This window comes from Crocuta crocuta, unplaced genomic scaffold (assembly GCF_008692635.1).
Source record: "Crocuta crocuta isolate KB4526 unplaced genomic scaffold, BGI_CrCroc_1.0 scaffold30, whole genome shotgun sequence".
In the NCBI taxonomy this organism is placed as follows: domain Eukaryota; kingdom Metazoa; phylum Chordata; class Mammalia; order Carnivora; family Hyaenidae; genus Crocuta; species Crocuta crocuta.
The window spans coordinates 5,676,023-5,703,105 of record NW_027528345.1 but is presented as its reverse complement, the minus strand read 5'-3'; the positions used below and the strand labels follow the sequence as shown (position 1 = coordinate 5,703,105).

General features: G+C 36.6%; 1 protein-coding gene across 2 annotated transcripts in view; it reads left to right on the top strand.

Moving 5' to 3' along the window:
• Positions 1-27,083, top strand: part of NELL2 (neural EGFL like 2) — a 324,036-nt gene that overhangs the window by 136,245 nt on the left and 160,708 nt on the right. For both annotated transcript variants that reach the window (XM_077753241.1, XM_077753240.1), the window contains exons 10-12: positions 1,797-1,888; positions 6,669-6,771; positions 16,090-16,218. In XM_077753241.1, coding sequence (XP_077609367.1) covers positions 1,797-1,888; positions 6,669-6,771; positions 16,090-16,218 — 324 coding nt within the window. The remainder of the gene's footprint in view (positions 1-1,796; positions 1,889-6,668; positions 6,772-16,089; positions 16,219-27,083) is intronic.

The following is a 27,083-nucleotide window of genomic DNA, read 5'->3' as shown; positions in this document are numbered from 1 at the left end:
TTGAGTCATATAATAAAATAGGCTTAGAAACCTTCAAATGGCAAGTGCTTAATAGAAGTAAGAAGGTCTTATTTATTCTTACTATCTTATGAAATGTACTTAATAAGTATCATTGCACACACTATATGTCAGAACTTGGTATTTTGAGGTTACTGGATCTCAAAGGAAAAAACCACAGTTAAAAATTTCATATTGAATAGATAATATCTTAATCAGGTTAAGTAAATGCACCTGCTATTTTAATTCACAATATGACAGGTAGTATGCAACTGACACATTTGTAGTTTCATTTTGAATTTTCAGAAATGTGTAAGCGTTAGCCAACTTTTAAGTCATATACTTTATGCAAGCAAGTTGTATTCTTTTCTTGCATGCTCAAAAAATTCTAAATCAATTCACCAGTGATATATATTATGTAGTGAAACTTGTTAATAAAAACTGAGTGAGGAGATCAGTTGAAGGATAGCTTTTTAATAACATGCATGCTTTCTATTATTTAAATGTGCAGCTTTTAAATCATTGGTTAAGCTTTCATTGAAGATATAGTTTGGTTTACATTTTAAATAAGAATATTTGTACAACCATGTATATATTTAGTATTAGTAAAAATTTATCCAATTTCTTTGTTTCCAATTATTACAGGCAACTTGGTACTCTTAACATAATGATACAAAAATCATATTTATTAAAGCAAAGTGCTAAAATAACTTTATACTTTTAAAGGTTATAGGAGTATGTGAATTCTGAAGAGAGAAACTTTCTTGAAATTCACACAAAGGAATCGAAAGAAAATGTACCCATCCATTTTGTAAACTCTGTGTAGTTACAATTAAAAATTGGATTTAGTAAACAGGGTCAACAAACTGCTTGCGTCTTACTGGATGATCACTTCCACTGGCCTTTTCCCTAGACGTTAATGGAGCTCTAGAGCATCCACAATATTGAGTGCTTTTTCAAGGAAAAAAATATATATAGAATTGTAAAAACAAAAGTTAGTTCAGACTCTTAAAAGGGATTTAAGCCAGAGAGGGATTCTGAAGGTTAAGTTTCATTAGCTCCAGGGTAGCTCTCTGTTTGGGTGATGAGTTAACATGGGTGGTATGAAACATTAATTTCAAAACAAGCAATTTCTGCTGGCGTAACATTTATATGGATGGGAAATATTTTGAAAGTCTCAAAAAATACGGTAATTTCTATGTACCTTCACTAATTACAAATATTTTCCTATCGAATCTGAAATTGTAGTAACATTTTAGCTGACTGTAATGGAAACAATGCAGGCCTAGATTAAGATTTTTCAGGATCCTAAATAGGATGCCCTAACCCACATGCATTTACAAATTAAATAGTGCTAACCCATAAAACATAAAACTTAATGTATACGCAGAAGTGAAAATAGCCTCCTTTAAAATTTTAGATTTCTGTGATGGCATATAAAAAGTGTGCTTTTCTCATACTTGTATTGCCGTGATTTGTAGCTGCTTCAAACACTTGCTTAATATGCCCTAAGTGGAACATCCTCTAGTAGGCATGAGAGTCGACTCTCTTGTTTTCAGAGTCTACTTCTGACTTGTCATTGTCCTTACCCTTTTTGTTCCTTAGTTTACTCTGAACTTAATGGCCATAACAATAACTGGATCCTACATGTGCCTTATGTCTAGATTGAATTTAGGCTTATGGTTATTCAGTCACTTTGAGAAGGCTTAAAACTATGTGAAATATGATCTGAACACCTCCCAACTATTTTTCCGAAGGAAAAATTAAAAATAAATGTATATGTATTTTTTATTCCAAAGCAATATGCCAATTTCAAGGACGGAGCTACTTTGAAGGAGAAAGAAAAACAGTTTATTCCTCTTCTGGAGTATGTGTTCTCTATGAATGTAAGGTAAGGAAACTCTTCTTTATTAGGTAAACACAGTAAACATTTCCTTAAAATGTCACCCTTGTAATGCCTTGAAAACCTGTAAGGCAAAGAAAATTTAAGATATTAATTATAATTCAAATAGAAATTCCCATTATTTTGCAAACATGTAAACAAATTACTGTAAAATAATTTCCCCAGTAAACAAAAAATACTGTTGTGTCCAATTAAAGTTTTATAAAGTTGTCTTATTTTTCCAAATTCAAGCCTGTTCCTGTGAGGAAAATGTAGATAAAGTTAGACTCAGCCTGTTGTCACTCATGGTTTTTGACCCATGTGACAAATATCACTCAGTTGAGTGGAAAATCATCATTTACCTAATTAAAATTAGCTTTGGATGGAGATAAGACTGATCCTATTCTTAACCCCTTTGGTAATAATATTGTAAATGATTTGAAGGGGAATTCTTTATCAATTTACTGCCATGGTTTCAAATATGATTCTTTTTTTTTTTTTTTTTTTTACAAATAGTTTATCGTCAAATTAGTTTCCACATAACACTCAGTGCTCATCCCCACAAGTGCCCTCCTCCATGCCCATCTCTCCTCCCCCCCACATCCATCAGTCCTCAGTTTTTGTCAGCATTCAAGAGTCTCTCATGGTTTGCCTCTCCCCCTTCCCCCCACCATTTCCGCCCTTCTTCTCCCCCTTGTTCCTCCGTCAAGTTCCTCCTAATCCTCCTATACGTGCAAACATAGGATATTTGTCCTTCTCTGCCTGACTTATTTCGCTCAGCATAACACCCTCAAGGTCCATCCATGTTGCTACACATGGCCAGATTTCATTGTTTCTCATTGCCATGTAATATTCCATTGTATAGATAAACCACATCTTCTTGATCCATTCGTCCGTTGATGGACACTTAGGCTCTTTCCATGTTTTAGCTATTGTGGAGAGTGCTGCTATGAACTCAAGTATGCTTCTGAAGCAAATGTCATTGTTTTTATCACTGCTGCTTGACCTACTACTTGTTAAAGTAAATATGGTTTCATAGAACTTTTCATTTTTGCCTTTTATAAATTATAATGTTATATTTTTTTACCATAAGTTTATATTTAAAGCCTTATTCTATCTGGGGGAGACTGCATTAAAGTGTCTGCTTTAGGGTTCCCTTTATATTTGATCCTTAATTTTTCTCTTTAAATGCTTCCTGTACATGTTTTTTGGGGGGTGATTTAGTACGCACAGATTATGTAGGAAATGAAGATGCTTTTGGCACCACCAATAAAGTGTGAGCGTTTATATGATTATTCAGTGTTAGGAAAAGGAAAATCCTAAGAATATTGCCAAGATACATCGAAAGAAGCCAGCTATATACTTTATACATCTTAGGTTGGAAGTCCTTTGGGATAAGCAAGGAGGAAGTGTAAAAGAGGCAAGACTGTGACAGATTTGATTTCCGGAATGAAAGGGCTGATTTCTTCATGCCCATTATAACGTACTTTAAGTCACTTCTTTTGGCTTTAAGTTGGCTTTCCTGTAGTGTATAGGTCACCCATCTTAAAGACAAGGGAGCTAAGGTATAGGAACATTAACATGAATTACTGATCTTGTATTGGCTTCAAATTTTTTTTAAGTTTATTTATTTGTTTTTTGAGAGAGAGAAAGAGAGAGAGGGGGGAAGGGAGAGGGGAGAAGGGGCAGAAAGAGAGAAAGAAAGAATCCCAAGCATGCTCCGCACTGCTAGTGCAGAGCCCAATGTTGGGCTGAAACCCACTAACTGTGAGATCGTGACATGAGCCACCCAGGTGCCCCTGACCCTGTATTTCACGATAGATTTTCCTCTCTTAGCATCCCTACACCCAACGCTGTTTTGAGTGAAGTAGGTCACTCAATACAAGGATTGGAAGACTTAGAGTGAGATCTAGTGATTCTAGACAAAGAAAAGAGAATCAGAGAAAAGTTACTTCAAGAAAGGTGGAAAACTTTTGTCAGCTCGTTTCTCCTGTTAAACTCTAACTTTGAAACATCAGCTCTAAATTTAAAAATCTTGAGGACCTTTAAAATTTCTGTGTGTGTGTGTGTGTGTTTGTGTATTCTTCTCATCTGATCACTGTGTATTATAATACTGATAATTATGGCTTTGAAATTTACTAAAATTGTTGTCTATTTGATTTTAAGATAGCTATAAAATGATTTCATTTTAAATTGGGTTATTGAAAAGTCTGTGTATAGACAACTCTGGAAATGCCAATGCTCTGAAAGTAAGTATTGACTGAATGAACAAATGTTACTTTTTATTTACTGAAACAGAAGGCATCATTTCCTACCCTCTAATGCCGTGTTGTCCAATAGACATATATAAGCCACAAATAATAATTTTTATTGGACCAGTTTTTCTAAATTTAACCCCATATATTCAAAATATTATCATTTAACATATCAACAAAATTATTAGTGGAATATTACACATTATTTTGTCATCCTAATCCTTCAAAATCTTGTGTATTTTATGTTTATGGTATTCAAAAACTCCATGTAGCTACTGACTATTGATCATATAGCAGAGCTGTACCAGTTACTATAAGTTTTTGTAGTCCTTGACTAAACCCTTGACATTAAGGTCTTCCATCGTTTCTTCTCCTTTTGGGCCTGATAGCTTCTGGATTTATACCTTTACATAATTGACAGTTCTCTCAACCTTTTGTTTTCTGGGCTGTCAATATCAGTCCTTGATTGTTCCTTTATTTTCAGCTTTGTGGCCTTGAAAGTATGTCCTAGGGGTCTATGACTTTAATAGGTAACACCAGAAATGTAAGTAAGCCAGTAGTTCTCAATCCTGGCTGTGTAAAAAATAAAAAATAAAAAATAAAAATAAAAAATAAAAAAATAAGTTTTTGTTTGCTTTTTTAATGATACCTTGGTTCCATTTCTTATCAATTATATTAGAATCTCAGGGGGAGGAAGTATAGGTCGCAGTATATTTCTTCATTGTATTTTGAGTGTGCTGTGTAATAAATGCACTATTACATTAGTTTCAGGTATACAACCTAGTGATTTGACAATTATATACATTATGAAATGTTCACCACAATAAGTGTAGTTATCATCTGTCCCCATACAATGTTATTACAATATTATTGGCTGTATTCCCTATGCTATATTTTTCACCCTTGTGACTTTATTATTTTATAACTAGAAATTTGTCCCTCTTAATCTCCTTTAACTATTTTGCCCATCCCCTGACCCCCTCTGTTCTGGCAACCACCAGTTTGTTTTCTGTATTTATGCGTCTATTTCTGTTTTTGTTTCTTTTGGTTTTTAGATTCCACAAGTGAGTGAAATCATATGTATTTGTCTTTTTCTGTCTGATTCACTTAATACCATATTCTCTAGGTCCTACCATATTGTCATAAAAAGATTTCATTCTTTTTTCTTTAATGACTGATATTCCATTTTCTGTCTCTGTCTTATATCTTTATCCGTTCATCTATCAATGGACACTTCCGTTGCTTCCATATTTTGGCTATTTTTAAATAATGCTGCAGTAAGCATCAGGGTGCATAGGTTTTTTCAAATTAATGTTGTTGGTTTTTTTTGAGGAAAAAACTCAGAAGCGGAATTACAGAGTGGTATGGTCTGGACATTTTCTTGATCGGATCATTTTCAAATCATTGTAATCTCTTTTATAGATACTCCAGGAAGAGGAGATGTTGAAATGAGTACTTCTTCCATAAGAGTTGTACTTAATAGAAATGACATCTAAAAATCCAAGCTTTTGAACAGTATTAAAATGGAAGCCTAAAAGCTCCAATAGTTATTTTATTACTTATATGCAGTTATAGTTGATGACCTTTGTTCTTAAGAGATAGGAAGGAGGTTGACAGTATAGAAGCCAACCAAATTCTGCCTTCATTTTCTTTATACCAGAATCACCTGTGAGAATCTCTTCATAACCGTTTACAAACCTTTGAAAGAGAACTTTATTTTTTTATTTTTTTAATTAATTTATTTTTTACAAATAGTTTATTGTCAAGTTGGTTTCCATATAACACCCAGTGCTCATCCCCACAAGTGCCCCTCTCCGTGCCCATCCCCCCCCCACATCCATCAGTCCTCAGTTTTTGTCAGCATTCAAGAGTCTCTCATGGTTTGCTTCTCTCCCTTTCCCCCACCATTTCTGCCCTTCTTCTCCCCCTTGTTCCTCCTAATCCTCCTATACGTGCAAACATAGGATATTTGTCCTTCTCTGCCTGACTTATTTGGCTCAGCATAACACCCTCAAGGTCCATCCATGTTGCTACACATGGCCAGATTTCATTGTTTCTCATTGCCATGTAGTATTCCATGGTATAGATAAACCACATCTTCTTGATCCATTCGTCCGTTGATGGGCACTTAGGCTCTGAAAGAGAACTTTAAAAGGCTCAGTTTTAATTTATTTTTCTCACAGTGAGCTTTTGATCTAATTTAAGCTGTATTTGTGCCACAGTTGTCATCAGGATGTGCAAATGTGTTGTAAAACTAAAAGAATTTTTCAGGATTCCCTAGATGTTTGGCAAATTGTTTATATGGCTGCAAGGTAGTTTATACGGCTCCTCTTCCAAGAGCTGCATATCCATTTTAAAAGCTTTCCAATTATGATTTAATGTCATCTTGTGAGTGAGCCTGTGACCTATGCAAAGTTTCTCAGGATGAAAATTTTACTCCTGTGTACACAGAATCTTCTCAGATGCTGGATCTGGGAACTTCTTAGTAAGTCCTAATTCAGAAATTTCAAGCATTTATTCTCTGTGTCTCATAGGACCAAACCATGAAGCTGGTTGAAAGTTCAGGCTGCCCTGCTTTGGACTGTCCAGAGTCCCATCAGATTGCCTTGTCTCATAGCTGTTGCAAAGTTTGTAAAGGTAAGACATTTTTGTAAAGTAAGATCCATGGGCATGAGTCATTGTTGGAGTCAAGTTTAACTGACATGAAATAAAAATTTTTATAAGCAAGTTATTTTCAAACAATAACAGTATTTCCTTAAATGCTTTCCTAATTTAGTAGACAGTAGGGAGTCACAAAATTCTTATTATGATTATTGAATTAAAATCAAGATGTTTTCGGGGCGCCTGGGTGACTTAGTCGGTTAAGCGTCCGACTTTCGCTTAGGTCATGATCTCGCGGTTCGTGGGTTCGAGCCCCGCGTCGGGCTCTGTGCTGACTGCCAGCTCGGAGCCTGGAGCCTATTTCAGTCTGTGAATCCCTCTCTCTGACCCTCCCCTGCTCACGCTGTCTCTCTCTCTCTCCTAGAAATAAACATTTAAAAAAAATAAATAAAATCAAGATGTTTTCATACATTTTTGCTATGCATCTTATACCTGTCTCAAGCACTGGGTCTTCACACTTCTTTCTGTGTACTGGTTCGGAGTCCGTGTGACACTTCTGGACAAATTGACATGACAGGGCTGAGTTATTTTATTGGCTTTCTTTTTCCTTTCTTCTCTCTCTCTTTGTGTGTTGTTTTAGTTTTTTGGTTTGCTCTTTATTTCTTTTTTGTTTTGTAATTGACTTTGCATAATTTTTTAAGTATTTATTTTGAGATAGTGATTATACATGTATAAGCAGGGGAGGGGCAGAGAGAGAGGGAAAGACAGAATCCCGAGCAGGCTCTGCACTGTCAGTGCAGAGCCCGACACAGGGCTCAAACTCATGAACTGTGAGATCATGACCTGAGCCAAAATCAGGAGTCAGATGCTTAACCAACTGAGCCACCCAGGTGCCCTACTAATGGATGTCTATGCTCCTCAAGAGTGAGGCCATCAGACCTGCATTGCTCATTCTGTGTTGCCTCTGTGATGATAAGCCTAAAACGAATAAGTAGAAAGGGCTTAGATTTTCAGTTCACTAAATAAAGAAAAAAGTAAAATTTGGTCTGTTCACACATGCACTGGGCTGCCTCACTAACTTAGTATTCTATCCTGAGTTCTAAAACTTGGTATTTTATTATAGATTCAAACATTAAACTAAAAGATTGGTTGCATGCAGTTCTTTAAGATCCCTACCACTAGCAAGATTATATGTGCCTTTCTGCACATGTCTTCCTCGAATTCTGATGTGGTTCTGTCTCTGTAATCCCATAAGTTGAAAATATTGTTAAGTCAAAAATGCATTTGAAAACCTCTCACCTATTGACAATCATAGGTTAGCCTTGCCTATTGTCAGTGTCCTCAAAAGACTGATAGGCATACCTCATTTTATTATGCTTCACTTGACTATACTTTGTAGATACTGTGTTTTTATAAATTGAAGGTTTGTGGCAATGCTGTGTTGATTGAGTCTATTGGCTCCATTTTTCTAACAGCATTTGCTCTCTTCATGTTTGTGTCACATTTTGGTAAATCTCACAATATCTCAACTTTTTGAGATTATTATCATATTATGGTGATCTGTGATCAGTGATAACAACTTGCTGAAAGCTCAGAAGATGGCTAGCATTTTCTAGCAACAGGGAATTTTAAAATTAAGATATATACATTTTTTAGACATAATCTTATTGCACAATTAATAGACTACAATATAGTGTAAATGTAACTTTTATATGCACTGGGGAACCAAGAATTCACTTGACTTGCTTTATTGAGATTTTTGCTATATTGAGGTGGCTTGGAACTGAACCCATAATATCTCTGGGGTATGCCTTACATTAGCTTACAATTGGGAAAAATCATCTAACACCAAACCAGTTTTAAAAGAAACTGTTGAATATCTCATGTAATTTATTGAATGCTGTAGTGGAAGTGAAAACACAATGGCTGTATGGATCTAGGATGGTTGTATCAGTGGTTTATCCTTGTGATTACATGCCTAACTGGGAGCTGCCATTCACTGCCGCTACTCTGCCTATAAGTGAGCATTGCACCATTTATCAGCCCAGGGAAACATCATAATTCAAAATTCAAAGTACGGTTTATACTGGATGCATATCACTTTTGCTCATTGTAAAGTAAAAAAATTGTAAGCCAAACCATCCTAAGTCAGGACTGTCTGTATTCTACTGAAATTCTCATTTGTGAATCCCTCTCCTTTATTAGACTATGCACTGTGAGTTCAGGGCTAGCTCTTAATATTCATTTCTATTCCTTAATACCTACTATGACACCTGGGATGTCATAGATGCTCATAATTGATACAGTTGGTCCTGTATAAGGTACTTCTCTATATGAGCTATTAGCACTTGCTTCAATAGTGGCTTTTATGGTGATGCAAAGGAAAGTTTAAATGGAAGAAAAGGAAAAAAGAAACTATGAAACGTATGCCATTCAATTTCTTTGACACCTAGTCTATTGAAAGTAGACATAATTTCCCTATCTCATTTTTTTAAAATTTATTTTGAGAAAGAGACAAAGAGTAAGCGGGAGAGGGTCAGAGAGAGAGGTGAGGGAGAGAATCCCAAGTAGGCCTCATGCTGTTAGTGCAGATAAAATGCGGGGCTCAATCTTACGGTTCTTGAAATCAGTATGTGAACCGAAACCAAGAGTTGGATACTCAACCCACTGAGCCACCCAGGTGCCTTTCCCCCTTCCCATTTTTAACAGGGTGGTGCAGTTTTGTTTTGTCTTTTCCTTTTAGCTCTTTCTTCCATTCATTCCATTAAGAGTTTTAAAGTCTCATTTCTGTGAAAGGCTTTTTGGGCATTTCACAGTGGTTTAAGACTTGGTCTGCTAAGTCTTGGTCTACCTTCTAGGAGTTTTCAAAAGAGCTCTCAGCAGCTAAGGAACACTACTAAAAGAGATTATATCAAGTAGATAGGAAGGCGACTTTAGTTTTCGTCTTCATGATGCCTGAGCCAGTGCCTTGAATGGAGCATGTGTGGAACTTGATGTGAATCAAGAATGCACATTCCACTCATTTGATTTGGGAGCTGGACTAAGTCTGCAGCCTGTCTAGAGTTTCTTTGGCAACCAAAGGTAGACTAAACCAGTGCTTCTCAAGGTTCAGTGTGCATGCAGATGACCTGGGCATCTTATCAAAATGTAGATCCTACTTCAGTAGGTCTGGGAAGGAGCCAAAAATACCTGTGTGTCTTAAGCTTCCAGGCAATACTGATGTCACTGCTCAGTGAGACCACATTTAGAGTTGCTAACTATTGCTACATGCCAAACTACCCCAAACCTCAGTGGTTTAAAACAACAGCTCTTGTATTATATTTTGCAGTATTGTCTGTCAGGAATTTATGCAGGTGATTCTTCTGCTACATGGTGTTAACTCGGGTCATTCAGCTAGGCTGGGCTAGAAGGTTCAAGATGGCCTCACTATACTCACTGTATGCTAAGCATCTCAGTAGAGATGACAGGAAGAGTGGGTACATCTGGAACTCTCTCCCTCTGCATGGTAATCCCAGGACTTCTTCCTCTGGCCTCTCCATGAGGTTAGCAGTCACACTTCTTATATGGTTGTTGGGAGCTCTTTAAGACTATGTCTGGAACTGACACAGCCTCACTTTTACCATATTCCTCTGGTCAAAAGAGTTATAAGCGAGCCCAAGAGGTTCAAGAGGGATGGGGGAATAGATCCCACCATGATAAGAGTGCTAAAAATTTGTGGCCATCTTTAATCCCCTGGAAGTGTCCAGGAACTACTTAGAGATTTGAGAGGTGAACACCATAGAAATTAGACAAGATTGGCTAGGACAAGATTTGAGTGAATAGCCAAGATAGGCCCTTTCGGATATCAAGAGAAGCCTTGATCACATCCATGTATTTTTTTTTTTTTAATGCTTATTTATTTTTGAAGGAGAGAGAGACTGAGCATGAGAGGGGGTGGGGCAGAGAGCGGTGGAGACAGAGAATCTAAAGCAGGCTCCAGCTGTTAGCACAGAGCCCGACGCGGGGCTCCAACTTGCAAGCTGTGAGATCATGACCCGAGCTGAAGTCGGACGCTTAACCGACTGAGCCACCCAGGCGCCCTACATCCATGTGTTTTTAAAAGAGCTCTGATATATTGCAAACAGCAAGTTAAGAAATGGAAAAGCCAGCTACAAAAATTGTGTTACATTTAAATTGTTTATAGTTTTAAAAATTAATGTGTTTACACAGCACACTCAAAATACAGTGAAGAAATCTGTGATCTACACTTCCTCCTCCTGAGATTCTAATATAATTGATAGGAAATGGAACCGTGGTATCATCATTAAAAAAAAAAAAAGCAAACAAAAAACTCTTAATTTTTTTTTTTTTTTTTACACAGCCGAGATTAAGAACTACTGTCTTTAGATAGTGCTGGAACTAAAATTGGACAAGTTGGTTCTTCTTGAAACTAAGTTTCCTGGCATTCTCTGAGTTTTTAACTAGAAAAAGTTAAGTTCTTAAGGCTTAAATTTTGAGTTAACACCTACTCATACATTGTGACAGATGCATTTGTAATATAATTGGCCTCCAGTTTCCAGGCCTGTCTGCCTAGTGCTACGGATGCTGTGTTCACATCTGAAAAAGGAAGTTCTACAATAAGGGTTATTAAATATTCTCCGGGAGCAGAGCATGAGATTAAAGTGGTGACCTTTCCACCAGAGGCTCAGCCAGTGCTAGAAACGAAGCTGTACACCTAAATAAGGCCCCCAATCTCTAGGCACAAAATCCAATTGAACCAAGACTATTATCAAGGTATTCTGTAGCTGGAGATCTTATGTCATAGTAGCAGGAATGGTCTTTGCACTTTTTCATGTTTGAGAACCTCGTCAAGGGAGCTTATAACAAATTACAACATGACAAGAGACTCGATGATACAGTGAGGACTCTGACTCAGAAAGATAGAGAAATTATAGGATAGAATTTTTGTGTCTACCTCCTTTCCCTTTTCCTCCTCCCTTGGCACCTCCTTTCTCTGCTTGCAGTACCAGTAAGTTCTCTTCACTGGATGTCCTACTTAAATTTAGCATTTACTTCATCAAGTCCTACAAGTAGTAGGGACATCTATGTGTTCAGTGGGTATAGATTTTCTACCGACATCTGGATAATTGTTTCCCACATTATTCACTTACACCTTCATGATTCTTGTTATTTATGTATTACTAACATTATTTAATTTTTTTATATCTGTTAGTCACTCAATTTTTAGAAATGCAGCATCATTTCAAACAATGGTGCCCATAAAATAATGTCCTTGTTTGTTAGATTCACATATTTGTAATACACATTAAAAGAAATCAGTTGCAAGTGGTGCTTTTTAAAAAGTGTGCATCCATGCACATGAACCATAATGTTGGAAAAATCAGGATTATCCATCGTCCTGCAAATAATACCTAAATAAGTTAGTGATCTTTTAGGTGAAAGTAGTAAAACACCCAATCCAACTAATATAGGCAAAAAATGGGACATAGGGCTCCTATAAGAAGCTTTTTACAGCTCTCCAATCCTGCTCCTTTGCCTAGATGGATCTCTGAAGTGGCTCTATTTACAGGCTCTCTGTGTTTTCAGCTAGACCACTGACATTCTTATGCTCACATCATTATAATACTTGAGTAAGTGAAAGAAAAAGTTTTCTATCTTCAGGAGTTGAATAAAAGTCCCATAATTTATTTTTAATCTTCTTCATTAGCCTGAACTGGGTCATATGCCCAGACCTGAAAGAACTGTAGTGTCCAAGCCAGTGGGATGCTCTGATTATTCTGTGGGGTGGTACAGTCCATCTTCCTATTGGCACATGGGCTAACAGAGGGGTGACTGGTTCATCCAAACCAACCATGTGGGGTGTTTTCCCCCCACGAAAAGGAGAAATAGACCTTGTGGGCAAAAACCACCTCAAAGTTGTTTATTCTCCTTCTCCTGATTATTATGTATACCCTTTATGCATATTGTTCTTACTCAAAATCTTTTGTATTCACCCTTTCCTATTCAACCAATTGTAGAGAAATGCATATTAATATTTTATAGAAATATCTATACTTAGCAAAAGACAGAGGATTTCATGTAGATTTGAAAAGCATATAAAAGGAATAGAAAACTTGGTAGCTTTGAAGTTAAAGTCCAAAGGGGGAAATAAAAGGTGGATTAGATTGGATTAGTTTAGATCCATCCATCTATAACAAATACTTCAATTTCCTTCCGTAATAAGTATCTCTATGTATTTGGCTATGGCTTACTGGTAATACTCTAGTTGCTTTAATTATTAACAAATACTATACTACTATGTTTTTACATAAGTGATCTCATTTGAACTTTACATTTTGGTGAAGTAGATATTATCTTAATTTTATAGGTGAGAAAAAAGGTTTAAAAAGGTTAATTAATTTACACAAGTAGTAATTTACACAGCTAGTAAGTAATAGAGATTTGGATGTAAATCCAGGTCTTTCAACTCCAAAAGCCAAGCATATATGACTAGAAATGCAAGTATGAAGGGAATAGGGCTATGGTTTTTTGCCAACTTATACTGAGTTTTTGGAGTTATTACCTATAGATTGGAGACAACCTACTTTAACTGAGTCTGAATTTTCTACTTATCAATAGTCAGCCTTTTGACACTGGCATTTTGTATCTAAGCAGTAAAACAACCAATAGATCAACCAACTTATTGAGAAAATAAATCAAAATATCTATCTGACATTAAGAGTAAATTATAATTTGATTGACAAAATGTTTATCTTTTATGTTAATTAAAAACCCATCTGATAAAAAATAAAGCACTCCCTAGTTGAGCCTCAAACCATAAAAGAAGGATCTCAATGTTATCTTTTAGTTGGAAAATTCTTGCAGCAACTGGATACTATGTGGTGAATGTATGCATGATATTTGATGCTGAGATAAGAGGTCTGAGCATTACTTATAGGCAGAACTGGAAAAAGACTGTAATAGAGGTGGAATGGCCTAGAAAGTGATGGCATAAATTAGGCAAAATTCAAAGAATGAGTAGAGAAAATGCAGCAAAGTGAAAAATTGAAAGATAGTTTTGGAAAATAGAAACTTATGAAAGAAAAATAAAAATGCCTCAGAGCAGTACCTATTCTTAGTCACAGCCCTATGAGCGTTGTTGGAAACATTACGGGTGCCATTTTGCAAAGAGTTAGCACTGTGTTACAACATGATCTCTTGATTCTGTGTATATCTTAAGGAGTGGGCCAGTTTTTATAGTAACTTTGTTTTAATTTAGAAAAAATAGGAAGAGATTTCTTTAGAGACTTTTCTTTATAAATTGATGAAGTACTGAGCTATTGGGGTAGAAAGTGAAGATGACATTTACCCTGAAATCATTTCTTCTCAGGCATTGTAAAAAGATGATAGAATACATTTTAAGAAGTGTGGTCTCAATTTAGCTACTTAAAGAAGAAGGAAAGAAAAAGACTTAGGAGAAAATATATTTGACTCTTTTTCTCTTAAGAATGAACTTTTTACTTCAAAATGTTGGGCCTTACACATGAGAATGCAGATTGTGGGGAATTGTGTCAAGAAAGTTTGGTTGTCAAGTGATTTAAATGCCAGTATTGACGATATATTGTTCCGGCCTTCATACCCCTCTGTTCTATTTTATTTCTGTAGAAATCGCAATTCATTGTTTTTTCTTGCCCTTTTTAATGCCATCATTACATTTTGAGAATATCACCCTTCTTAAGATGTATTAACTTGTACACACAACTTTTTACTGTACATTGTAGTTGTACTTCATGGGGATATGCTTTAACTGTGGGGTGATATTCAAAACAGTCATTTTGGGCACCAGCCAGGCAGAATGCACAGCACTGTACCAAAGTATGCCTGCTGGCTGTGGTACAGTTTAGTCTACCCTTTCTCTGAATCACAGCATTCTGTGGTAATTTGGTTACAAGTAAGATGGGTCAGTGTAGAACTTCCATCCTCATGATTGGCTTAGGTAAAAGTCTTTCCTTAGCTGTATGTCAGCAGATGAGTTTATTCTGAGCTACATGAAATGCATTTTTCTAGTCCTCTTTTCTTTTGTACATGGACTGAAATTGTAATTCATTAGGCACTGTAAAATGAAAGAACTTCTGCATCAGGCAATTGGAAAATTGTTTGAATGATGTACAATCATGTAATTTCCATTCTGTATGGAGTCTAGTGTTTAAGCTTTTCATGTCAGTATCTTAGATGATCTTTGAACAAGGGATTGACACAGGCAGTAGACATCCTAAGAAATTATATGTGACTGGTGCCACTGTTTATAAAATGTTCCATTTTTTCCATCCTCTCATAAACCCTCTGGAACTTGTGAAATCTTTGTAATTCATATTTTTATCCTTCTTTTAATTGGACATCCTCTGCCTTGCAGATTTACAGATACAATTAGATTAAAGTAATGTAATTTTCATTTTTTAACACATTTGCAATTTTTTAAAGAATGTCAGGTTGTTCATTTCTTAAGTACATAATGTCCATATTTCATCTGGCCTAGGTCTGTTTTATCCATAGTACTGATCATGTTCACCCTTTAGTTCACAGATTACTTTTTCACTGAGTTGTCTTTTTTTTTTTAGTTTATTTATTTTTGAGAGAGAGAGAGTGAGAGGGGGAGGGGCAAAGAGAGAGAGAGGGAGAGAGAGAATCTTAGGCTCGACACTGTCAGCACGGAGCCCAGTGTGGGGATCGAACTCACAAACCATGACATCATGACCAGAGCCCGGGGGGGAAAAAAGAGTCAGACACTTACCTGACTGAGCCACCCAGGTGCCCCTGAGTCATCTTTTATATTATAAAACTTCATTTTGGACTCTATGGATCTCTTTGTTTCAGATATTTGGAGGACTGTACTTCAAATATCAGGGACTAGAAAACCTAAAGTCAGAAGAAAGACCTAGAAGACAGAATTAACTTGAAGTAGGAAACACCTGAGTTAAACATAAACACGTTTTAGTACACCTAGCATGTGGTTCTCTAATGGTAGATGAAGATATCAATTTAAAAAATAATATAGGGGAGCGCCTGGGTGGCTCAGTCGGTTAAACGTCTGACTTTGGCTCAGGCCATGATCTTGCGGTTTGTGGGTTCGAGCCCCGCGTAGGGCTCTGTGCTGACTGCCAGCTCAGAGCCTGGAGCCTGTTTCAGAGTCTGTGACTCCCTCTCTCTCTGACCCTTCCCTGCTCATGCTGTCTCTCTCTCAGAAATAAATAAAACATTAAAAAATTAAATAATTGAGGGAAAAATAACTTCTAAATCAAAGGGAGTATTTAGTTGGCAAATTTATTTGCTTTGTCATATTTTCATTTACCTTAATGAGTTTCTTTTTTCTTGTAGGTTATGATTTTTGTTCTGAAAGGCATAACTGCATGGAGAATTCTGTCTGCAGAAATCTGAATGACAGGGCCGTTTGTAGCTGTCGAGATGGTTTTAGGGCTCTTCGAGAGGACAATGCCTACTGTGAAGGTAATCCTTATAATGATGTGTAGCTCAGCTGTATAAATTTCCTAGGATTACTGCATGCAAAATTTATTAATTTCCCAGGTTGTCAAGTTGATGGGCCCATTAAAAGCAGTGAATTTAATTTGAAGCATATTAATCAGCTAAAAATAATTATCTTTCAAATTAAAGTTTTTTTAGCTATCTGCTATATGTCAGACTAATAAGTTAATATGGCTGGTTTCTTGAATTAAAATAATACTTCCACTGTGAAATTGCCTTCTTTTTTTTGTAATTAGATATTCAGATAGTTCACATATTGACATGATTACTGTGGCTTGCAGTTAGAATTGTAGTCAGATTTTTCCAATGTTGTTGAACAAAAACAATCAATTAACAGGAAGATAAAGTACCCACTGCTCCTTTTGTTTGCTGCTGTGAGTAATCTCAGAGGTTGTATTCATGCTCTGTGGTATTTAGTAAATTGCTCCAGTGGAGTAAATAGATTCCTAGTTACTTTTTAGAATCTTGAACTAATACCCACATGGTAGTTTATTCTCTTGTGGAAACAGTCCAAATACTGTGAGGAGGCCCTTGACATTCACAAATAGTGATCAGGAAGACCCTGGAAGTCCATGAGATATAGTAATTTATTATTTCCCTGAGGCACATATTTAAATGGTTCTCATTACATATGTGACTAGCTAGTGGGTCTTGCAAGTAAGAACACGGACACAGTGGTGTTTGGACATTTGGAGGGTTCTAGACTTACCCTTTACAAATGTCAAGAGTGTGCCATTGGTCCTTAGAGACAGAAAACCTCTAAGGTATAAACTTGCCAGCCTCTGTTTCGCTACACGATGATTTATTGACCCTTTGGAAACCACTGTCTGTTGTCTCTCTTAGCTTTCAATAGATTTTTGCCGCCTTAAACGTTGGTATTTATTTTTAAAATTGACCTTTTTTTCCAAGGATTTCTTTAAATGCTTCTGTTTCAGCCCTAAAGAGACCATTATATTTTTACTGAAGGAAAGGCATGTCTTTCCTTCTCCATTTATGATGCAGATTTGTTTAAAATTCCTCATTTTGAAAGGGTTTATATAAGAAATGGATTTAAACTTAGTCATGTATTTTTCATTATACTATTTGAGATCTCTAACATGTAATTAGCCCTACTGATACTGTCAAAATGTGTAACATAAAACCACATAATATAAATTCATGTGATACCTCTTTGAATCTTAATTTTCTGATCATTATTTTTATTCTCAGCTGCTGCTTTTGTTGTTAAGTACATTCACTCATGTAATAAATATTTAGAGAGTACCTATTGTATACCAAGCACTTTTCTAGGTACCAGGTAGTGAATGGTGAATATGACTGAGAAGGATCCTGTGCTCCAGAGTTAACATTCTAGGGGGAAAACAGAATAAGTGGTAACCATAGATATAGAGAAGGCAGTTTCAGGTTAGTAATAAATAATAGAAAGAAAATGAAACAGGATGATGTGATAGAGATTGGCGATTAATTTAGGTGAGATGGTCAGGGAAAGTCGATGGGGCTTGAGGGGGAAGGGTTGACAGTTGACTTGAGATTGGATGACGAGAAAACAGCACAGAAAGATCTGGAACAGAGCATTCCAACCAGGAGCAATAGCAAGTAGAAAGCCCCTAAGTGGGAACTATCTTGGATTTTCTAGAAACCAAAAGAAAGGATAATGTGATGCAGCAGAAGCGTCAGTTAAGATGCAATTGTAGAATTAAGTAGGGGCCAGGTGTTATAGAGAGGCTTGTAAGGAGTTTAGATTGATCTCAAATAGGGGAGTGAAATACCTGTCTTGAAAAGGGTGGCGCTGGCTGCAGGGCCTTAAATTAACTAAACTGTAGATTATGGGTTAAATATGGTGGGGAGAAAAAGACATAAATAGGAAGACCAGTTGGAAGTCTTTTGTAGTAGTTTAGGCAAAGATGATTGTCTGGATGAAGAAAATGATAAGGGAGATAAGGAGGAGGAAGTGTGTTCTTGGTGTTTTTTGAAAATAGAGCCAACAGTACTTGCAGATTATTGTGGAGAAAAATCAAGGAGGGATTAAAGGGGAGTCAAGTTTTGGAGTTTGAACACCACATGGGTGTTGTTGCTGTTTGTTGAAACAGGAAAGAGTTTAGGAGAAGAGGGCAGAGATTTAGATTAAATCTGAATTAAAAAATCTAAGATTTTTAATGCAACCTATAGAAAATGGGTTTTTATCGTTTTTACCTATAAATGTGTAGCAAAATTGGCAGCTACTTTCCATTCTGAATGGATCATACTGAAAGATGGTTTGTAAATTCTTCATGTTATTTGTCATTTAAAGATAAAAATCTTCAAGTTAAGAAAAAGATGGAAAACTTGTTGGTTTATTACAGAGATCTTGAATTTTTCCAAATGAGGACTTCTAATACTATCTTTCGTTATTCGTGTTCAGAGGTTTTTTCCCAGCATTTTGATAAAATTTGGTTTTCCTTTCTGTTATTGTTAACTTTAATAATATTTGACTTCTTAGAAGTAACATTTAAAAATTAGGCAATTGTTCATGTTGTCTATAAGCTGGTTTTACAGAATTCTGGTTCTCTAAGAAATTAGACTTGTGATTATATACAAAAATAAGGAGGTAATAATGTGTGTCACACATTTTGTTTATTGAATCTGTAGGGTTGTTTTAATGGTAAAACTGTAATTGAGACTATTAATTTTTACCACAGCTTACTTGATGAGGGTTAAAATAGCACTGGTAAGTGTTGGAGTTCATTTGTTCATTTGGCAAACATTTATTGAATACCTTCTTTGTTTAAGGCTACCCTAGAGGCGAAACAGTAAATAAGACCTACATCGCTGGGGGCTCCTGGGTGGCTCAGTCAATTGAGCTTCCGACTTCAGCTCAGGTCATGATCTCATGGCTCGTGGACTCGAGCCCTACATCGGGCTCCGTGCTTACAGCTCAGAGCCTGGAGCCTCCTTCAGATTCTGTGTCTCTCCCCCTCACTGTCCCTCCCATGCTCATGTTATGTCTCTCTCTGTCTCTCAATAATACATAAAAAAAAAAAAAAAAAGAGTTCATTACACCAAAGAGCATTTAATTGCACATGTGGCAAGTGCCCTGAAAGAGAAATAGGTTAACAGGAGTCTGGTCTGGATGGGTGGTAGTGCTTGAAGAAAATAGTTTTGTTTTGTTTTGTTTTTTCCTGAAATCTAAAGATTAAGTAAGCATCAGCTAGGCATAGAAGTAAGGATAGGAAAAGAAGGGCATTTCCTAAGTGGAGGACTCAGCAGGCCTCCAGGTGGTGAGAAACACTTTGTAAGAATTGATAGAAGGCAGAGAGCAAAGGGAGAGGTGCCCGATGAGAGGGATGAAGGGCAGCATGGCCTTGAAGGGCACAGTAAGGACTAAATAAGGGTTTCATGCTAAGGACAAAGGGGCAGGCAATGAATGTTTTTTTTTTTTAATATATATTTTTTATTTATTTCTAGGAGAGAGAGACAGCGTGAGCAGGGGAGGGTCAGAGAGAGAGAGACACAGACTCTGAAATAGGCCCCAGGCTCTGAGCTGTCAGTCAGCACAGAGCCCGACGCGGGGCTCGAACCCATGAACCGCGAGATCATGACCTAAGCGAAAGTCGGACGCTTAACCGACTAAGCCACCCAGGTGCCCCAATGAATATTTTTAAGCAGAGGAGTGTCATGATCACATCTGTGTTTTTTTTTTTAAACCACTTTTTTTTTATTTTTTATTTTTTAATGTTTATTTCTAGGAGAGAGAGAGACAGCGTGAGCAGGGGAGGGCCAGAGAGAGAGGGAGTTACAGACTAAAACAGGCTCCAGGCACTGAGCTAGGAGTCAGCACAGAGCCCTGCGCGGGGCTCGAACCCACGAACCGTGAGATCATGACCTAAACGAAAGTCGGACGCTTAACCGACTAAGCCACCCAGGCGCCCCATCACATCTGTGTTTTAAACAAATCACTTCAGCTTTAGGCTGGACGGAGGGAAGACTGGGTAGGAAACCAGTGGAGGGAAGACTGGATGGGAGACAGTGGCGGCTTGCATTAAAAGTGGAAAGGGAGATGTGGATGCATTTGAGAGCATTTGTGAGGTAAAACTAGTCCTGCTGATTAATTGGTGATAGGAGATGAGGAGAGAGATTTCAAGGTTGCTACCCAGGCTTCTTGCCTGAACAATAGGCAGATGTTGGTGTTACTTAGGAAACAGGATTGGGTGGGAAGATCACCAAGTTGGGTTGTGGAACCTGTGGGGACATCACAGTTAAGTACCCATTTGAATATCCTTGGATGTGGACTTCAGAGAAGTTCAAGTTGTATGTAAAATTTGGGATTCTTTGACATATAAATGATAGCTGAAGAACTGGAGAAATTGCCTAGAGAGTTTTTGAAAACTCCAGACTTTGAGCATTTTATAGAAAACATAATTTGGTGATGGAGACAGCAAAGTTGTGGCTGAAACGTAGGAGGAGAGAAAAGAGAAGGTGATGTTCCAGAAACCAAAAGACAGAATTTCAAGAAGAAAGTGGAATGCTTCTTAGAGATCAAGAAAGATGAGGACTGAGAGATGTCCAGATGACACTGAGGATATCAGCAGTGGCTAACTGGGTACAAAAGTGATGATGCAACCAGTTGGGAGCACATTAAATATTGCATCATGGGAAAAATGTTATCTGATGAAGAGACAGAGCTCCTTCTAGATGTTTGCTTATGAAGGGAAGGAGGAAAAGACCAGTAGCTTAAAGGAAGTGAGGGTAAGGAAGCATTTTTCATCCCTGTCTTTTTTTTTTTTTATCCTTTTAAGTTCTGTCTCTCCTCTACCCCCAGTATCTCAGCCAAGTAGATGATAACCTCTCATTCATGAATGAGTTTATAAACGTGGTTTAGTAGGATTTTATGATTGATGTCTTATCCACCTTTTAGATATAAAGGATATAAAATATTCAGAAGTATGTTGGCTTCCTTTGTACTTCTTGTGAACTGTATGTATGCTTACCATATTTCTTTTAAAAATTATATATTCAACTCCATCCATTCAATGTCCCACATTCCCTTTAGATTCTTAGAAAAATTTTAATTTTTTTTAATTTTTTATTTCTGAGATAGAGACAGCGTGAGCAGGAGAGAGTCAGAGAGAGAGGGAGATACAGAATCTGAAATAGGCTCCAGGCTCTGAGCTAGCTGTCAGCGCAGAGCCCAATGCGGGGCCTGAACCCACAAACCGTGACATCATGACCTGAGCCAAAGTTGGACGCTTAACCACTGAGCCACCCAGGCATCCCAAGATGCATAGTAAAATTTTAGTACTTCCTCTTCACTTCATCTCTTGTCAGTACATATAATCTGAAAGAGCTGTCAAAAATTAGGCTGGCCATGATATTTTCTAGAATGGTTCTTCGCTATATACCTTCCTTCTAAAAGGAAAATTATAGGAACTTTTGACGTTTTGACTATATCTTCCTTCTTGACATTCCACTGTTGGCTATTATGTTAGGACCACCTTCACACTCCATTTTAGATTAGTGTCTTCAGAAGTCATTCATTTGCTAACTCTTTCTCTTTGCTGCATAATAGATGCCAGGGATTACATTGTGTCAACACAGTAGTGCATTATGTTTAAGAAGCTTTTCCTGATTCCCAAACCCCTTAAATAGTTGGTGTTACTGCTTTCCAAGCCTTTGGCATTACACCAAGAACAGGAAAGTAATTTTGTATAAGTGAGTCATTCATATAGTTGCATATCACATAGAATTACTGAGATTGGTAATTGATATTTTATTAATGGACTCAGATTAACAAGAATATAGGAAATTGTTTGGTATAATCTGAACTCCCTAAAGGAATAATCTTATTGATAGACCACTTTCTCTTGGATTCATTTAATCTCTTTGATTCTGACTGTTGCCAGAGATTTTTTTTTTTACTTCATGTCACCTTCTACTTAGTTATTCTGTCTTTAGTGCCTCACTCCCTCCTAACCCAACCAGGACCCGTTCTTCAGATTAATGTTTACAAAACACCATTTCTTCTATTTGGGAACCCACAGTGCCTTCCAGTTGCTCAACACATCAGGCTCCTTTGCTAAGGTTCCAAGGTTCTCTGTTGCCTGGCCCTACATAGTTACTCATCCATTAAACCTTAGCAAGTCACCTGTAGCTATCTTAATCATTTCCTTTGCTCAGGATGGTTCATCTGTGTTATGTATTGAATTGTGTCTCTCAAAAATTCATATGTTGAGGTTCAAAAACAGTACCTCAGAAAGTGACCTCATTTGGAAATGGAAATGTTATAAGTGTAATTAGTTAAGATGAAGTTATAGTGGAAAAAGGTGAGACCCTACTCCAATATGACTGTTGTCCTTATAAAATGGGAAAATGTAGACACAGACATATGGGGGAGAATGTCCTATGAGTATGAAGGCAGAGATTGGGGTGATGCATCTACAAACTGAGGAAGAGGAAAGATTTCCAGGAAAGCCCCAGAAGGTAGGCAAGGGGCATGGAATAAATTGTCCTTCATAACCTTCAGAAAAGAACCAACCCTCCAACACCTTGATTTTGGTATATTAGTCTACAGAATTTTGAGGCAAGAAGTCTCTGTTGCTTAAGCACCAGTTTGTGGTACTTTATTATGGTATAGCAAACTTCTTTAATCTGGCAGAAATACCTTTTGTTTTTTGGTCTAATGATTCATGATTTAATTATCCTTCTAGACTGTTTGTGTTTTATTTTCTTTTTGAAGACTTTCTTGATGAATTAAGTACACAGATTTAATTTCTCAAATCCTTTTTTAAATTTTTTTCTGACCAAAGAATTAGTACCTTGCTCTGTACCAGTTTATATCCAATTTCCAGTTGTAATATGTTTCTTATACACTATACTATTAAAGGACTGATATATGTGTTCCTATATGTATATGTGTGTGTGTCTCCCACCTATAAGTGTCTTGTCATAGACTGTTTATTTTCCTTGAATTCTTCTAAACTTCTAAAATAAAGATAGACAATGTAGAGTTTAAGAAATATTTATTTATTGATGGTTTTGAAATGCTTAGATATGCTGAACAGATGAGCACCTTTAGGCTACTCCACTAGTAAAGAATTATTAAAGACAAGCATGGAATTCATTGAATTGTGCTTATATTGCATAAGAAAGGCTGTCATATTGATTTTTATAGATAAAGAGGAATTCATTTGTTTTAAATGGGTATGTTTTAGCCTTAAAAATTATTTTGAGTAGTGCAAGAAAAGGAATTCATTCATTTAGAAAACTTGCTATTTGTTAAATTATATGTGCATTGATAAATGGATAGGAAAAGGACCACAAATCCCAGAAATTTCCCCATCTGTCTTGCTTTCACTGTACACTTCAAGTTTTTACTTAAGATTTTAATTCTATCTAAAATGTGCAAATCAACTCACTTCAACGTTAAACGTCTGGCATGTAGAAGGTGCTTTATTTAAATGCCATTGGAATGTGGAGATTAGAATCTTAATAAACACTTGTTTAGTACCTGCTATATGCCGGGCATGGCACGCCTTCAAACATAAATTATAAATTATATTTAGATCTTTTGTTTTCTATTTTCTTTTCCACCTGCTCTTAAAAGGAACACTGTCTCCTCTCATTTCACTCCTGTCTTTTTAATGCAATGCTTTGGGTAATGATCCCTCTTCTATCTATTTTCTTGTTCTTCGTTTTTTGGAGATTCTAACCCATGTGTGAAGTAATGTGAGCATAACTCTTAATGAACACAAGTAATTTCTCTTTTCTATTTTGTATGCTTCTTTCCTACTATTGTTTGTCAATGGGGCTGTAATAAAAAGCACCACCTGCTACTAATAACCCTATGATTCTTAAGAGACATTTAATATGCTTTATGGATAAAACATCTGATTTCTTCCAGCAGTCCTATGATGCAGGCAGGCCTTTTTATAACATCTTTTTTTGTGGTGGAGAAAATTGAAGAGCTTGGAAATCAAATGATTTGCCCAAAATCATTTATCCACACAGCAAACAGTAAACCTAGGGTCAAATTCATATCATTTATCTACAAATTGAGTGTTTTTAAATTTTTACAACTCTTGAAGAAAAGTTTATTGATTCATTTTGAGAAGGAAAGAGTGCCCACCCATGCAAGCAGGAGCTGGGGAAAGACAGGGAGGGGGAGGAGGAGGGAGGACCAGGAGATCATGACCTGATCCAATAGCACGCATCTGAAGCTTAACCGACTGAGCCACCTAGGCTCCCCAATTTTTACTGCTTTTAATTTACTTGTTAGATACCTAATCTAATTCTTATTTTTATAAATAAGAATTGCATATAGGTTTTTCTTTAGAGAGCCATTTTTTAAAGCAGCTAACTGTAAGCAGCACCTTACAAAGTGAATGTTTCTGAAAAGGAAAAAATAATCTGTACTCTATCCTGAAAGCAGGTCATTTGGCATTAGAAAGTTTGTAATGAGCTGAGACCTTGTAAATAACCCACATAGGAAGGCAATGGGAAAACTTTCTCTCTTTCCCTCCTGTCCTTCCCCTCCCTGTCTCCCTCTGTGCTTCCTTCTTTCCTTCATTCTTTTTTCTCTTTTTCAGCTTATTACCACTTCACAAATAATTCATTTACTGTGAATTCCTGACATAGCTAGTATCTGCATATTATTAACTATGGAATATAGAGCCAATCTGAGAGGATATCTTTAACAATAAGATGAGTGATAGCCCTATAGAGTTGCTCCAAGAGATAAGAAAGGAAAGATGCAGAATGAGCTTAATTCTCTAATTGTAAACCCCGCACACAAGTCCCCACTGGAGTTAACGGGAGGCCTGTTAACAGAGTGGGGATAAATAACCAGAGGACTGAGCCCTATGGGATTAATTAGAGAATTCTTATAGACTCTGTAGCTCTCAAAATTATGGCTAATGATGTATTCTCTGTGGTGTTTTATGGTAGAGTTTCTTAAAAAAAAAAAGCCCAAGGTTACTGTATTAATCAGGATTCTCTAAGAAAACAACCAATAGGACATACATGGACCAAGAAAAAGATTGAGTGAGTGAGAGAGATTGATTGATTATAAGGAATTGGTTCATGGAAGCTGGGAAGATCCCAAGATCTGCAGTCATCAAGCTGCTTATCTGCAGAGTCCATGGCATACTTTTGGTCCAAGTCCAAAGAACTGAGAACCAGTGGTGTAAATTGCCCAGTTCAAGGGCAGAAGATCGATATCCCAGTGCACAGTCAGGCAATATATGCCTCTTACTTAGCTATTCAGATCTTCAGTTGATTGGATGACACCCACCCACAAGAGGGAGGCATCTACTTTACTCACTCCACCAATTCAAATGTTATTCTCATCCCTAGGCACCCTCACCAACACCCAGAATAATGTTTGACCAAATATCTGGTTATCCTAAGGCTCACTGGTGGTTAAAATTAACACCACAGTTAGAAATTAACAACAAAAAGAGGACCAAAAGTATTTCTGATGTTTTCAAATAAGATGAATCATTTATGCATCCAACCAAGTGAAAAAGTTGCCATATAAGACAACTTCGAGAATTAATATGGGATACTGATAACCAGCAAGAAATTGAATCAGGAATTAAATTCCCAGCAAACAAAAGTCCAGGGCCCAATGGCTTCACATGCAAATTCTACCAAACATATAAAGAAGAATTAACACCTATTATTCTCAAACTATTCCAAAAAATAGAAAAGGAAGGAAAATTTCCAAATTCATTCTAAGAGGCTAGCATTACCCTGATACCAAAAACAGATAAAAGACTCCACTGAAAAAGAGAACTATGGGCCAATATCCATAATGAACATGGATGCAGAAATTCTCAACAACATATTAGCAAACCAAATCGAACAATAATACATTTAAAAAACCATTTACGACCATCAAGTGGGATTTATTCCAGGGCTGCAAGGGTGGTTCAGTATTCACAAATTAATCAATGTGTATCACAATAATAAAAGAAAGGATAAGAAACATATGATTCTTTCAATAGATGCAGAATAAAATGTTTGACAAAGTACAACACTCACCCATGATAAAAACCCTCAACAAAATAGGTTTAGAGGGAACATACCTCAACATAATAAAGGCCATGTATGGAAACATTAGTGTTTTTAGGCCTTAATGGAACATCTATTTAAACCATGTTTACTATGCTGAGGAGACAACTGTGTGTGTGTGTTGTGTTGTGTTGTTCTTCATAAGAATTATTCCTTATCTGAGAAGTTTGGTGAAAAACTTGAAAATTACGATCAACTGACAAAGCTAAATTTGAGCTTCCATTAGCAGTCCTGGGTTCATTCATCATTTACTGTCTGTGATACTTCAACTTTTGCTGACTCAAAAACAATTTCTATTCATTTGTAAACTTGAAGATATTTAAATTGGAGAAAAAGGGCATTTTTTTCTTTGAAGCTAGGATCCTCTCTTATAGGAAGGGAAGACTTTAAATTTTTAAAATCAAACCTAATAAGGTTTGAACTCGTTTGAATTTCTTCTTAGCCATAGTTTCTCATTCAAAAGAACTTGAAGAAACAATCAGTTCTAGCCATATACTATCTTTTTGAAACAAAACACCATAGTCCTGTGACTTTCATGGTCAACTGATGTCCTGCCCCAAAGAATGCACTTCTCTAGAAAACATTCATATTTAAGTCCATTGGAGTTTTGGATGCTATCTTTGTAAGGAAGAAATTGTAAATTAGTCATCAATTAATGATACATCTATGTATTAAATAGGGGTAAGTACTTCTGAAAAAGGACTTCAGCTGCCTGCCTCCATTTTGACCTCAAGCTTTTCTAGTTGGATTCATTCTTTTTTTTTTTTTTAATTTTTTAAATG